Raw genomic sequence first — 14,148 nt, forward strand, 5'->3', positions numbered from 1 at the left:
TTCGAAAATAATCTCATTGTTTCCCATACCAAAATGACCACGGAGGAGCTCCTCTGAACTGAACTGAACTGAACTGAACTGAACTGAACTGAACTGAACTAACCTAACCTAGGGTCATGACCAAAAAAAAAAAAAAATAAAATAAAATAAATAAAAATAAAAACGGGGCTGGTGCAAAGGTGCAGCATCTCGGGAATTTGCTGCCCGCAATCAGAGGTTAATGATTATCTGTCATAATAAGGGGACGAAGATGAAGAAAAGAGAGGGCGATATGATCTGGAGAATTCAGAGACACTAGTTAACAGGACGCAGCATCAACAGTTGGATTATCCATAGGAGCACGAGCCCTATGTACAGTGATCTCGTAGAGATTTCTTCTTGTATACGGGTCACTCTCCTCAGCAATATTTTCACAAAACATAATCATACAAAACATAATCATACAATTTACTTTTACGAGACGCGTGAGACTAAAAGCAAATGAATATTAAAAACTGGAGTCTGGTAGTGTGACAATGAATCAAGGTCATCTTCGTGCTTTCATCAGATGAAACTGGCAACACAAAAATGATCACTATCAAGAAATGATGATTTGGATGAGTTAGTAAATATGCCAGGTATCATAAAGCTCAGGAGTCAGATTTATAGTAAAATTGTGGTTTGTATACAAATTGTCTTGCTATGAACACAATTTATTGAGTTAAAAAAATAAATATAAGTAATCATTATAGAATAAAGTAACAGTATTACAATAATGAAAAAACTGATTGCTTGACCCATCGCAATAATTGATTCCAGTCGAGATAAACATACTATAACATCCAGCGAGTGATAACGGTAAAAAAGTGCCGTGCTTATTTCTGCAAAGGTCCAAACGCTTTCATTTACCTGGATATACTTGAAGAGGCTTCCAGACCGGAAGTGGAATTGGAGTAAATTGCTGATAAGTGCCACGTTAAGTAACAATGATAAACCTATCAACATCTCAAGTGTAACATCGTCAGCTATGCAATAATTTCGCGTTGTTTAAATAACTAATATCGAGGTCGAAAACAGTTTCCTTCACTGTTGTACGTACTAGTGCACATGGAGTATGTAAAAATCTACAACTACAAACTTCATTGTTATATGACGAATCTAATTCACAACTTTTGTCCTTTTCTTTTCATAGGAGTGACACACACAGAATGAATTCATTATAGCGACATTAGAGACAGCAGAAGTAGTCTCGGAAATCATAAGATTAATCCAAGATGAAGTTGAGGTGACAATAAATATAATCAGTGTAGAAGTTACGTCACAGAATCGAGGAGAATGGGAATCTACACAAAAATACCTAAAAGCTTGGACTTTACTAGCCATTTCGAGGCGAGTAGTCTGTAAATGATATACGAGACAATTCAAGATAACACCCAGACAAGCTGACGGGACAAAGGCAGCCAGCTTACCTGCGATCTCCTGATATGAGGCGCCATCCAAAAGTGATTAGTAGTCCAAACACTTCAAAGGAGGTCGTTTAGACAAGCAGTTGGAAATCTCCGGACTATGCGGAAGTGTCCCAACGGTGTTCGGAGTAGAGACCGTCTGACAGTGGCGAGTGGCGACTAGGCCCCCTGGGAGGGCAGATGGCCTGACTGCTTTCGAAGTGACGTCGACATTTAATGGCGACGGTCGAAAGGAATTAACTCTATATCTATTGATATACCAAATCTGCTGGTGAAAATTTTCAGTATAATGCAAGCGCAATGGGACTGCGCAAAGAATTCCCAATTTTTTAATATTTATGGGTGAGTTTGTTCACTAAAAAACTCTAATACGAATTTGGCAAGAAATGGAGACGCTTCCTCTCCACGCCGAACTGATAACACGAACTGATATCCTTGTAACGGCTCCAAGTTTCAAACAATAAAATCAAGCCTTTGAACACTGTAGTAAAAGCGGAAAGGTCGTAAATACCCAAAATAAAAGCACTTACCCGCTCACTTTCTGTTATTATTGGAAGGTGCTTTCCCCAGCAGAGGGCACAGACAGGTACAGGCCCCTCACAAGTATTCACACGAATACTGAATCTCACTGAAGCAAACTGTTAATCTACTTTGAATATATTTTTAACCAAACGCACATTTACATGTAATTCACCTTAAAAATAATAAGTTGATATTGGAATTGAACCAACATTTGTGTACTGACATTCAACAATACATAAGATAGAAGTAACTAACGCGCAATCACGTGGGGAATAGAAATAAATCTCTGACAAATTGGGATTGAACCCAGGTCTTTCAATTGCGAGACAAGGGCGATACCAACTAAGTATACAAGTGATTGGAACCAAAGTACCACTCTCTGTACCTAAAGCTTTTGCCTGGTATGCTTATCAGTACAGCACCGCTTCCTCTTAGCAAAGTAGGACTAGCCATCTGTGCTTATAAAGCCCTTTAGAATAGTTTCCTTCTCTCAGGAAAAAATAATATTCAAACAGGTACATAATATAAGGTCATGGGGCTAGGGGAAAGGACTCTAGAAATCTTAGAAAACAATGGGGAACACCAATCTGGATTTTTGACACATCAGACTTACGGGTTGCTTTGAATCCTCTTCGCGTCCACTGAACAAAAGGCATATTTGGTCTGGTGAGGCTGAGGATGATAAGAATTAAGCGGAGGATACCTATTGAAGATTTTTAGTTTTAAAGGCACAGTGCACTCTGGTTTGTTCTAAAGGTTGATGAATAGTTCCCCATCTCTATTAATATGGGAGGGATGATAGAAATACTATACGAAAATATGTGGGCTATCAGTCCACTAAAGAAGGAAGGTGATTAAATCTCTAAAATCTGTTTAAAGTCACTTTGTGCACTGGCCTTATAATTTGCCTGGAACAGAATGGAACACAGATCATTCGTAATTAAATCTGATTAATTTCTTATCAGTGAATCGTACTGTCACTGAGGGAAATCCCTATTTTTCCCATTTGTACTTCATTTCTTTTCTTTGGCCTCACTTCATCCTTCATTTTTAGCGACCTTGATTGAGCTAAAACATCACATGGTTACCTCTTGCTAGATTTGTGCTTATAGCAATTCTTCGATGATTTCAAAGGGCTCTGGAGTCATTTAGCACCAGAACCAAAATATTCCGCGAACTGTGAAACATTGTGATGAAAAAATGTAACTTTGCTGACATCCTGCAGTTGGTGGTTCCTGCCAGGTTAGTGAAAACCTTCGCAGATTAAAGCCAGTCCCACTCCATATTCCTGCGTCCCTCTTTCCAGTCTAATACAAAAGCACGCACCTTCTGCTGTGATTAGCGCATTTGTACTCTCCAACCTACAGGATGACAAAGGAGAACTCTATAGAATGGGTTAATATATTGGAAGTTCGCCAATTGTTTTAACCCTTTGTTCAATATCAGTAAGGGGGAGTTGGAGAGAGAGAATAATTATTTGTATTCAGTATATCAACTCAGTAGCAAACAAAATTCTCAAATGAGAGTCGAGTTTACGAGAGTTTTTGGAGAGTGAATGTTCTGGAGCACGACTCTCGAGTCAAACATTAGAAAGAACTCTTATTGAAAATCTAGCTCTCAAAAACCCTCATTTTTAAAAAGTGCGCTTACATAAATAATCTATCAAAAGATGACGATTCAGGTTCTCTCTCTCTCTCTCTCTCTCTCTCTCTCTCTCTCTCTCTCTCTCTCTCTCTCTCTCTATGAATCTCTGTAGGCAAAGTAATCAATCATAATGGCCCGTAATACTTGTTGGCTCGAGACGAGGAAAAGTCTTCAGAAAGCTTCCAAAATAGTTGAAGTGCTTCCCTTTCAGAGGAGACGGTGGCCCCAGGGGTGGAAGCAGTGGGTAAAACTATGCGAACAAGTCAAAGTTGCTGCCATTTGCTCAACAAATTAAAAAGAAGTTCTGAAACGGCAAATAATCGTTAAAAGGTGGGATACGAAATATGAATATTTTCGCATTTGGGAAAGGAATGCTTCCATCCGTAAAATATATACACAAGTAACGACAAGACAAGGACTCGAATGAAAAGACGGATATGAACCGGCTAAAAACGGGGAGAGAGAGAGAGAGAGAGAGAGAGAGAGAGAGAGAGAGAGAGAGAGAGAGGAAATAGGTGGGATGACGGCTCACCGCCTAAAGCTGTTCGATGAGTCGGAAGCCGTCCTACAGTTCTGCAGATGAAAAATGTAAGAGCAGCAAGATTCCCTACGGACAAACACCCAATACAATAATTCATGACGATGAAGCGGAAAATATGTGGAACCCTTTTGACAAACGACTACAAAAAACAAAAGTCGACGGAGTTCAGTAACTTTCCCTGGCATAAGTAGGAAGAGAGGTCGTTGTGAAATATACATTAGTAGGGGGGAGAGAGAGAGAGAGAGAGAGAGAGACGAAGGCGAGAGATGAGAGAGAGAGAGAGAGAGAGCTCAAGAAATATCAAACCACAAAATGACCACATGCTGAAAAAAAAAATGTCAGGAAAATTCTATTTGGTAATGTTTCCCAAATGGGACGTAACCTTTAAAAGGAGCTCTCGAAATGGGGAACGGAGAATATACTACAAAACAGATAGAAAAGGGGATGCCATCAAGAGCAGCTGCCGTGTTTTCCCTCTCATAATAGACCGACATAATTCTGTTGAACTTGGAGTCTCACTCCTTCGTTTTGTAAGTCTAGAATTCTAGCATCTGTGTTGAAATAACTCGTCATTTGGATTATATAACATCTAGACTGTTTTTACTCCTCTTCGCTGGATCTCTTACATGCCTTTTCTTACTAGGCTCATGAGTATACACCCATCCTCACAAACAGATATTTAATATTTTCAGTCTGTCGGTCACCAAATGAAATTATTCTCGGGGCATATAAATTCATGAAACTAGACGAATGAGGAGCTGAACAATGAAAATGAAATTGTCAGCGGTAGAGAAATCTGTAAAAACCAAATAATTCAGTTGTTGAGCTTTGATTTCTGTTGTGATGAACACAGCAGTGTTCGGGAAAGAATTTAATAAATCTTTGTAAAAGGGGGAAAGGGATATCTCCAGGAGATGCACAATCGGCTGAAGCAAAAATAATCTGGCAGTTACCTTTTCGTGGAAACGAGTTGTTCGACGCACTCAAGTGAGGGCACCGTGAACATGATGAAGAAAAGGAAGGTAGCAGACAAATTTAAGTGAAGAAGGGGATGAAGAGAGAAGGAGAGGAAAAAACAATATATCATACGCCACGTGGGAGCGTCGACGGATACTGTGGAGGATTGCTCAATAGCATTCCTGTGTACAATGGAAAAATTCTTTTGAAAACTTTGTAAACGGTGGTTTCGACTGTCCTCATGAAATGATGTGGGGACTTACTTAAAAATATGAAAATTTGAATGTAAAATCTGGTTCTTGACAATACGACGACGTGACAAAAAATTTCATCTTCAGTTTCTCTCTCTCTTCTCGCAAACGTTATATCTGACGACTAACCTTCATTTTAAGACGTGAAGACTGTTGGTACTTAATAGCTAAGACGAAGGGTGTATTTATCCTCCCAAGCACCATCTCATAGGTAAGGCTGACGCCCTCCGGTGACACGACAGAAAAGCATGTGCTCACTTCCTCATTTTGTTGTAGGGCCTGTGATCCAAACACCTGAAATTAGAAATAAGTATTTAACTCGAGAGTAAAAAACCATTTGCGTCGCCTTTTTTTTTTATAATGTTGAATCAAACAAATTAATTTTGTTCATCAGTCACTTGAGAATTCAAGTACACAAAGGAACAGATAGATAGATAAAGTCAAGTAGCAAGTTACTGTTGACCTATCGTTAAATGAGCTAAGCTGCTGTCGGTCCCTTAATCCTTTTCTTATCTCCCTCTACAGCCAATACTCTCGTTTTCGTTTTAAAGGTGAACTTCAACTCGTCTTGACACCATCAATACTAATGCAGTAACTAGGATGATAGATCCTGAATATTCTGAATATAATGTCATTTGCCGTGAATTCTTCTTTCAACCTCTACTATCATTATCTTCATTTGATATGCATCTCATTCCCAGTATCTGTTGAGTCTGCAACCCACTTTGCTTTTGCCATGGAACTTCACTACCACCTCTACCTAGCAGTCTTTCAATGACATATTGAAGTGGGAGTAAATGAAGACTTCACTATTTTAGCAACTAAAAACCCCAACACTTGTTCTTGGTCTTTATCAAACACTCTTGATTTTCCCTGTGTTTCTGAAATAATTTCCCCACTTACTTTACTTTAACAAGAGAGTTCCCAGTAAGCTTTACATGCCACCCTCTGTTCTCGATTTTCCAAGTTGATTTGGTGATCAAAACTCTGACCTCTTTGCATCCAATGGTTGCTAATCTTTACTTGCTGTCCCAGTTACTGGTTTGAGGGCGTTTTCCTTGTCCACCATCAGGCCAAGAGAGATAACGAATGGGTCAGTCCTAACCTCTTCCTCTGCCGCTACTTATGATATTTATTTTTTTATATTTACTAAGGATCACTGTAGCTCAATATACGGAGAAAATCTTTTTCTTGCTTTATATATAATATGGAATCTTGATCTCATCGCCTCCAGAAAACAATCCTAATTCTTTGCCCCAAATACTCCCAAGAACCTTTTTCAAGTCGAGCTTTCCTACGGTTGCAGTGCTTTTATTAATGCTGTTTCTTGACTTCGGAACACTCGTAACATGTCGACTGTTAGGTGCCCCAGTATTACTAAGTATGATAATAACAAATTCACTGTGTCTCATCACTAAAATAGGAAAGCAGACGAATCAAAATAAGTAATTTCAATAAGTTTTAAGAAAAAAGAGAGTTCGGTAAAATTTAAGAATTGTAGCAACTCAAGCATTATTACCAGAATAATTATTGAAGGACTGGAACTATCAACTATGTTAGGATGACCTAAACTACTGTGTTATGAACAGGCACATCCAGTTCAAGGTTCAATAATTAGTTGATCAAATGCCACGCATCAGTGTCGGCTTACCAACAAATTCCTCAAGAAATTGAGATAGAAAACGATCCAAAACGATCTTAGGCAGATGATGCTTGGGTCTTAAAGTGAGAAAATGTCTGTAGAAGCTGTACACAGATCACATTCACAGAAGCATATAATCAGGGAGGAGGTGAGTACAACAATCAGGAATATTGGAACACTGAGAAGAAAATGAGTAGATAAATGAAGCCTAAAGACCTAAAGAAAGTTGCCATTTCATACGGAGAGAACACAGTAACGATGGCATAGACGAGAGAAGAAAGGCTAGCTATATTTCAAGACAATGATAAAGTTCCAACAAAGGAAAGAACGTGTGATTTGATAGCAAACACATTGTTTGTAACTAAGAGCTATTTATAAACATTTTATACATACGAAGATACTTTTGTGCTTTAACACAGTGTCAGAGCAACGCCCTGAAACCTTTCGCAACAAAAATGGTCTGTAGCTACTTGATTTTTATACAAGAACCGTATGCTCCACATGTCTTCACCTAAACAATGTCCTGCCATTTTCGATTCCAATTACCCATTTACATCTAGTAACTACATGCATCCAGGACAACCTCCTTATATGGTGCTTTCTTAATCTTTTTTCATATATCATCACATAAAGACAAAATAAAATATATCTTATTTACCACAGTTTCAGCTGAACGCTTGTCATTATGGATATTGCATCATTTTGGCTTACAGGTAATTAGTTAGTGGCAGACAATTTACTAACTTGGATTACTGGCAGAAGAAGACTACAGCGGTTGCAACTGGGTAATGCTTCATAAGCCAGGTTCAAATTTTCCTTATAACATACAAGCAGAGTTAATTCAAGTTAAGAGAGGTTATGTACAATGAACTGGTTTTGTATTCCTGAGCATGTGCTGGGAGCTAAATATTTTATTATATAATTTGTTGGTGATGGAGAAGGCGACTCTCAAAACGTGCTTCATCAGTATAACAGGGATGGAGCCTAGAAGGTTACAAAAGCGTGTAGTAAGTAGATTTTTGAAGGAACAGTAGCGTGTGTTGAGAAGGGGGCGGAAGCAAAACCAGAAAATACTAAGAACAGTTGTGAAGGAATTTTGAGTCAGATAGCACCACAGGTAGAAATTTTAACAAACAGGTTAAATATACGCTAGCTGAAGATACAGCAAACGAAATCGGCATCCATGAAACTAAATGTAAAGTATATGTTATACAGGGAGATCTAAAAGGGTCAAGGACAGAATCTTTGGATGAGGATACTAGGGAAAATTGGGGTCAAATGCCCTTATACATACGAAAGGCATATCTCCATGATAATAACAATACTACTACTATAACTACTATTACTTCTCGTGAGAGAGAGAGAGAGAGAGAGAGAGAGAGAGAGAGAGAGAGAGAGAGAGAGAGAGAGAGAGAGAGAGAATTTTCAAAGCGCACTTACCTGAAGTAAGCCTGATCCGATCTGAGTCAGCCTCATGGCCTTGTTGCAGACGAAATGCCAAGGAAACGCCTTACAAAAGGTGTTGACTCCAACCTTACTGTCTTTAATATTTGAAGATTTATGCACACCAACAGCATCAAGCTCAGGCTCATTCTCAGCAGAGTTTTCACTTGCCACACTTGCGTTTAACTGTTCCACATTGTCATCCTTTATTGTATACTTATAATAAAACCTATGGTTTGAACGATTGCCGTTAGGCGTATCACATTTTTCACATGTTACACAAACTTGCTTCGAAAAAATCTGCAAACTGACGCCTTCGATGATCCCCCCCACGAAGAATCGGATTGCCTCTCGGTTGGTGAAAAAATGAAGGATGATGCAATCATTGTAACGATTGCACATGAGACTTGGCACATCATTTTTGGTCTTGAGGTTTGAGTTTGTCTTCAGTATGTCGCACAGCCCAGTCAGGTTGGTTAAGAAGCCTTCAATGTTGTAGCCAAGACTCCCTAAGGACTTGCCATACTGCTTCAGACATTCTTTGACGTATTCCTGGCCAAGTTTGTTCATGAACTCTGCTTGTTCTACCTCTGCAAAAGAAACACAAAATCAATCATGCACACAATAAATGTCATTTTCTCACAAAGCATTGGTCTTAAGAACCACGGGGGAACGGTATTTGTACGAATGCAAGTAACCAACACTAACTACATTAAATTTAACAAACCCCACACGCACGCACACATGTATACATACATAATAATTATGTACATAATATACATAATACATATATATTTATTACGCTTGTGCATGGACAAATATTAAGCCCCAAATATCGCTATATTATTTAGTATCAAATTTTCTTTACTATACGAATGACCCACACCCAAAGGGGAGTATTACTGAAGAGCTGACCTGCCCCGATCAAGATACCAACCTGTCTTTTGGTTTGGTGAAAAAATGAGACAGTCACCTTATCCATTGAGGCACAAGGAAAGATATGATACGGACTCTGCTGTACATATTCCTGTCGAATTTAGATTACGTATTTAGAATCGTAATCAACCCATCTGCACCTAGGTATGTGATTGTTTGTAGCAAATGGCTCATCTTTCAGTTTTTCACTTTATGTACGCGAATTTTATGTACTCATAAATGATAAGCCATAACTTTTACTTGAATATGCTGTTATTAAGCCTATTTTTTTAGGTGTATCTAATATTAACGGACATAGACCAATATAGTATAAATTGGAGATGGTCGAAAACCCCTGCCACTGCTAAGAAAACTGTTGAGAGCCACCGGTTGAGAGAGGCGCCAACCAGACAATTGTAGTCATGTAAGAATCAAAACCGACTGGTGTAGCCATATATGCATGATGGAAATTCTTCTTTAAAACTGGAATGGATCACAAGTTATTTTCCGACAGCTTAAACTTAATAGATTCCAACATATGTCCTTAAACAATGACTAAATTTTGGATCTGAAGTCAGCAGAGGACCGGAGAGTTTGCGAACTCGACTGCAAGATTTCCATTTTGAAGACCCTTGGCTATTTTCGTGATGTGAACCAACTACTCGACGCGGCGTCCAATCGAATTTCAAAAGACAGATATGAAAGAGAAAAATTGACTTTGCTCTCACCAGCAGTGATGGAGGGGATTTCATGCAGTCATGCTGAAAATGAGAGAAGCTTCCCTCGGAATAGCAGCTTTTGAGTTCTTGTTTTGAAGAAAACAAATAAACAGCTAACAGGGAAAGGATAGGTGGTGAGTTTGCGAAAAAGATTAAAAGATTTTCATGTTTTTCACTAAGCATGTCACTAATATGCCATTAGACTTTTCTTATACTCCTTTCCGTGATAAGATCCGCATGACTCTTGAAGGATCTTCATTGTATCTGCATAGCGCTGTTTTACTGATAATGAGGCTACCAAATTAACATGTAGATAGAAAATTCAACTTGTCAAAAAGACATCCAGTAAATTTTGACGCTGAAACTAAAATAATACAATTTTTATCATTCTTTGTGTCTGAGAGAAGAATACTAATATCAGTGTCAAATTATGTATTGATAAAATTGATAAAATTGAAAAATGGCTCCAAAATGTATTACACATGAAGAAGACAGCGAAAATTTCGCTCATGTTATTGACAACAATCACGCTATTAAGTGGGCAAGTGTCACAAAACTGGTTATCTGAACAAATATAAGCATGAGAATAAGAATATGAACTTAGAAATGTATGAATTTAATCCATTCATTTCATAAAAATTAATATTCATAAATTTTAAGGATGATTGTTTGCCACGCTTATCACATAGCATGGGTGTGATCCGATATTCATGGCAAAATAAGTTTTGTTAAAAGAACACAGACCTCGGTCACCTTATTCTGTAAGGTGCGAATACTTTTGAAATGTTGCGTACGTTATTCTGTGAGGTACGAATACTTTTGAAATGTTGCGTACGTTCTTTTATACAGACTGTAAATTTCTGTCCCTATGTATCAGCCCTCTCGAAGGTATTTCAAAACCTGAAGATGTATGTGTTATATATATATATATATATATATATATATATATAATATATATATATATATATATATATATATATATATATGCATATATATAGTCAGCCTTAGCACCAGGTTCCTATTAAAATTAATTATAATATTGTGCTTCTTAAAATTTCACCGATACAGCCACTGGCCTTTTTCCAAATAATGAGCAGGTCTGAATTTTCAACGTAAGAAAGCTTGCTCTGAACATATGTCATTTCTATCATACATAGAGGATTTATACTCTTCAGATTTCTATGATTTTTTAACTATAACTTTCATATTTCTATTCATGCCACATACAGGTTTTATTCCCATTCTCACTTCACTGTTTATAACGTTTTTCGGAGGTATTCCTACGTAAAAAATATGTTCTTCTAAGAAGCATTCAAATAACAGCCACAGTTACCCTCGATATTTTATTACTTCTGCATTCTTATCCACTTTTTCCTTCATGTAGCCATACACAGAATATTTATTGCGGCATCTAAATACCCTTTCTTGATTATGATACATGCATAGATACATACCATATATATGAATATATATATATATATATATATATATATATCTATATATATATATATATATATCTAATATATATATATATAATTTCTCATCCGCTCGGCGAGGCTATCCACCATGAAGACTAATTTACACCATACCGAGTGACTGATTTGGAAGACTAAAACTACACACTTACTCTCAACTTTCAAAGAGCTTGGGGCTTCAAGTTATCCAGCACCCTATTCATTTTTTCTATTGTCTTGAACTTGCATCCAGTGATATATATGGGTATCTTCTCTAGCTATGTACTTTACCCCTCTTGGATCATCAGAACAGTCTTATTTTTGTGCCACGAACCCTCACCCCTTCCTAATCTATTTCTTGGAGGGCTGATCCAAAGAGTTTGAAAACTATCTGGCTGTGGCCTCTCTCTCTCTCTCTCTCTCTCTCTCTCTCTCTCTCTCTCTCTCTCTCTCTCTCTCTCTCTCTCTCTCTCTCTTCTATTTATTTGCCTACTTGTCAAAACCTTCTCATATTAATACTCTTGCAAACAAACGGGAACTTGTCTAACCAATCCCCGTGATGATAATGCAGTTACTAATGTTAGAAAACTGAAAACTTCACCAACCTTTAGTATCTTGAACAACCTAAAACCATCTCTCGTTTCTTCGGCTCACCAGTTTGTCTTCCGTAAGGCAAGACCTAGCAGTGACCTTTTCTCGTGTCTCACTAACGATTGTCCATCACTGTAGGATTCTTGAGAATAATTTCTTATCTCAAAGGCATTTGACAGCCTGAATAACGCTTTGTTAACCAGTCAACTTTCTGCCCATGCCTTAATTCCTTCCTTCTGTAAAATTATTTCCAACTATTTATCTAATTATTTTATATGTGTTATTGAATGCAAATTAACTTTGCCCACATCTATAGTGGTGTTCTGGGCTCTATCATATCATCTGCCCTTTTCATCTTTATTAATGAACTTACCCAGTCTGTTTCTTCTCCTGTCTAAGATCTAGTTCGTGAATTTAATCCCCATTTTTTTCATTCATCTTCCAACTCTTTTTAATGGATCACACACAGTTTTGAATAGTGCTGTCTCCTGCGAGAACATCTGAATAGGGACCTGTAGATTCTCCAAGCCAGTTCGTCAATCTCATTAGAAAGTTTCAACTAAACGATTCATTCCTCGGTCTTCTTCCACTACCCGACGAGGTGGCTTCTGTCTGTCTGTGAGTAATATTTAGGCAAATGTTCTTTTGAGATCGATGGAAGAGTTCCCACGCATATGGAGACTTGCAACACAATTCATGACGCCTCTTTTCGCCATTCCTTTGCGGAACGCCGTAACCTCGGTTTACTTTGCTTGTTAACTGAATGTTTCTTTCGTCCAAGCTTTAAAAATCTCTTCTTCCTCCTTTTTTTGGTTAAACTGATAATCATTATCCCTTTAGTTAAGAGTTAGCTCTGTCCCTCTCTGCCTTGTTAAGAAGCATCCTTTCATTTTCTTGTTTTCTTCAGGCGTGGGCTAGAAACGGCATCATTCCAAGTCCCATTTGTTTTTGCGATTTAAAAAATAGCAGTGTAAAGATATCCTCTATAAAGGTTTATGGGCCATTTCGCTTTAAATTGTCTTTTTCAGTTCTTTTGATCTCCCAGTAGGCATCACACGTCCCTTTGGTCTTCTGCACCATCTTTGCAGCCATTTACTTTAACTCCATTTCCACTTCCTGTCTTGCTGTGCAACCACTCCAACTTCCTCTTTTCAGTGTCTTTAGCGCTGAGTGGTTGCGAGTGTCCCAGTGTCTGCTTGACAGCCAAAAATCTCATAAATAAATAAACAATTAATTCTTTGCACAACCCATTTTGATTTCCTTTTAGCAATGCCATTCGACAGCTACCAAAAAAAAAAAAAAAAAAAAAAGCTCCCTTAGCCAAAAATGAATTTTTCCCCTGGCATGACATCTCAATTTACGTCATTTATTCAACTATTCATTTGCCTATTAACCTTTCCGAAGTCACGTCTCTGCAAAATAATATTTCGTCCTTGGAATTCTTGCTCATATTTTCACCACATATAGCTCTCGTCTTGTTTTTTCTCTTCGGTTGTTTTCCACTTCAGCTAATTATCGGTTATTCATCGTTGCATTGGGTTAAGAGTTTTTTTCTGCTCCTGAAATAACAAATTCAAGAATATTTCCTTATTCCTCGTCGAATCAGCCATGTTTACCTATACGTGCAAATTTCGCGCCTGCCTGAGGGATACCAGCCAAAACCCATACGTAGTATGCAATTATGTATATATGTATGTATATATTTAGTATATATGTATACATATACATATTTTAATATTAACCCTTTTAATTTAAATATTTAAAATATATATCTAAAATTTATACATATAATTTTCTAACATTAACGCTCTTTATATATATATATATATATATATATATATATATATATACACACACACACACACACACACACACACACATATATATATATTCTATATCAGCTGTATTCCACATAGGAAAATGAAAATGGAATATACCATTTTCATTTTCTATGTGGAACACAACTGAATTACCATATCTTCGTGCCTAAGATGATTACCAGTATTATACATATATATATATAT

The 14,148-nt window shown here is 37.5% G+C and overlaps 1 protein-coding gene across 7 annotated transcripts in view; it reads right to left on the bottom strand.

Annotated features, from left to right (window-relative positions):
- LOC135217350 (head-specific guanylate cyclase-like) overlaps positions 1-14,148 on the bottom strand; it is a 999,777-nt gene that overhangs the window by 82,938 nt on the left and 902,691 nt on the right. For all 7 annotated transcript variants that reach the window (XM_064253180.1, XM_064253181.1, XM_064253184.1 and 4 more), the window contains 2 exons: positions 8,443-9,035; positions 5,490-5,654 (listed from right to left, as the gene is read on the bottom strand). In XM_064253180.1, coding sequence (XP_064109250.1) covers positions 5,490-5,654; positions 8,443-9,035 — 758 coding nt within the window. The remainder of the gene's footprint in view (positions 1-5,489; positions 5,655-8,442; positions 9,036-14,148) is intronic.

Source organism: Macrobrachium nipponense, chromosome 7 (assembly GCF_015104395.2).
Source record: "Macrobrachium nipponense isolate FS-2020 chromosome 7, ASM1510439v2, whole genome shotgun sequence".
NCBI classification, from domain to species: Eukaryota; Metazoa; Arthropoda; class Malacostraca; order Decapoda; family Palaemonidae; genus Macrobrachium; species Macrobrachium nipponense.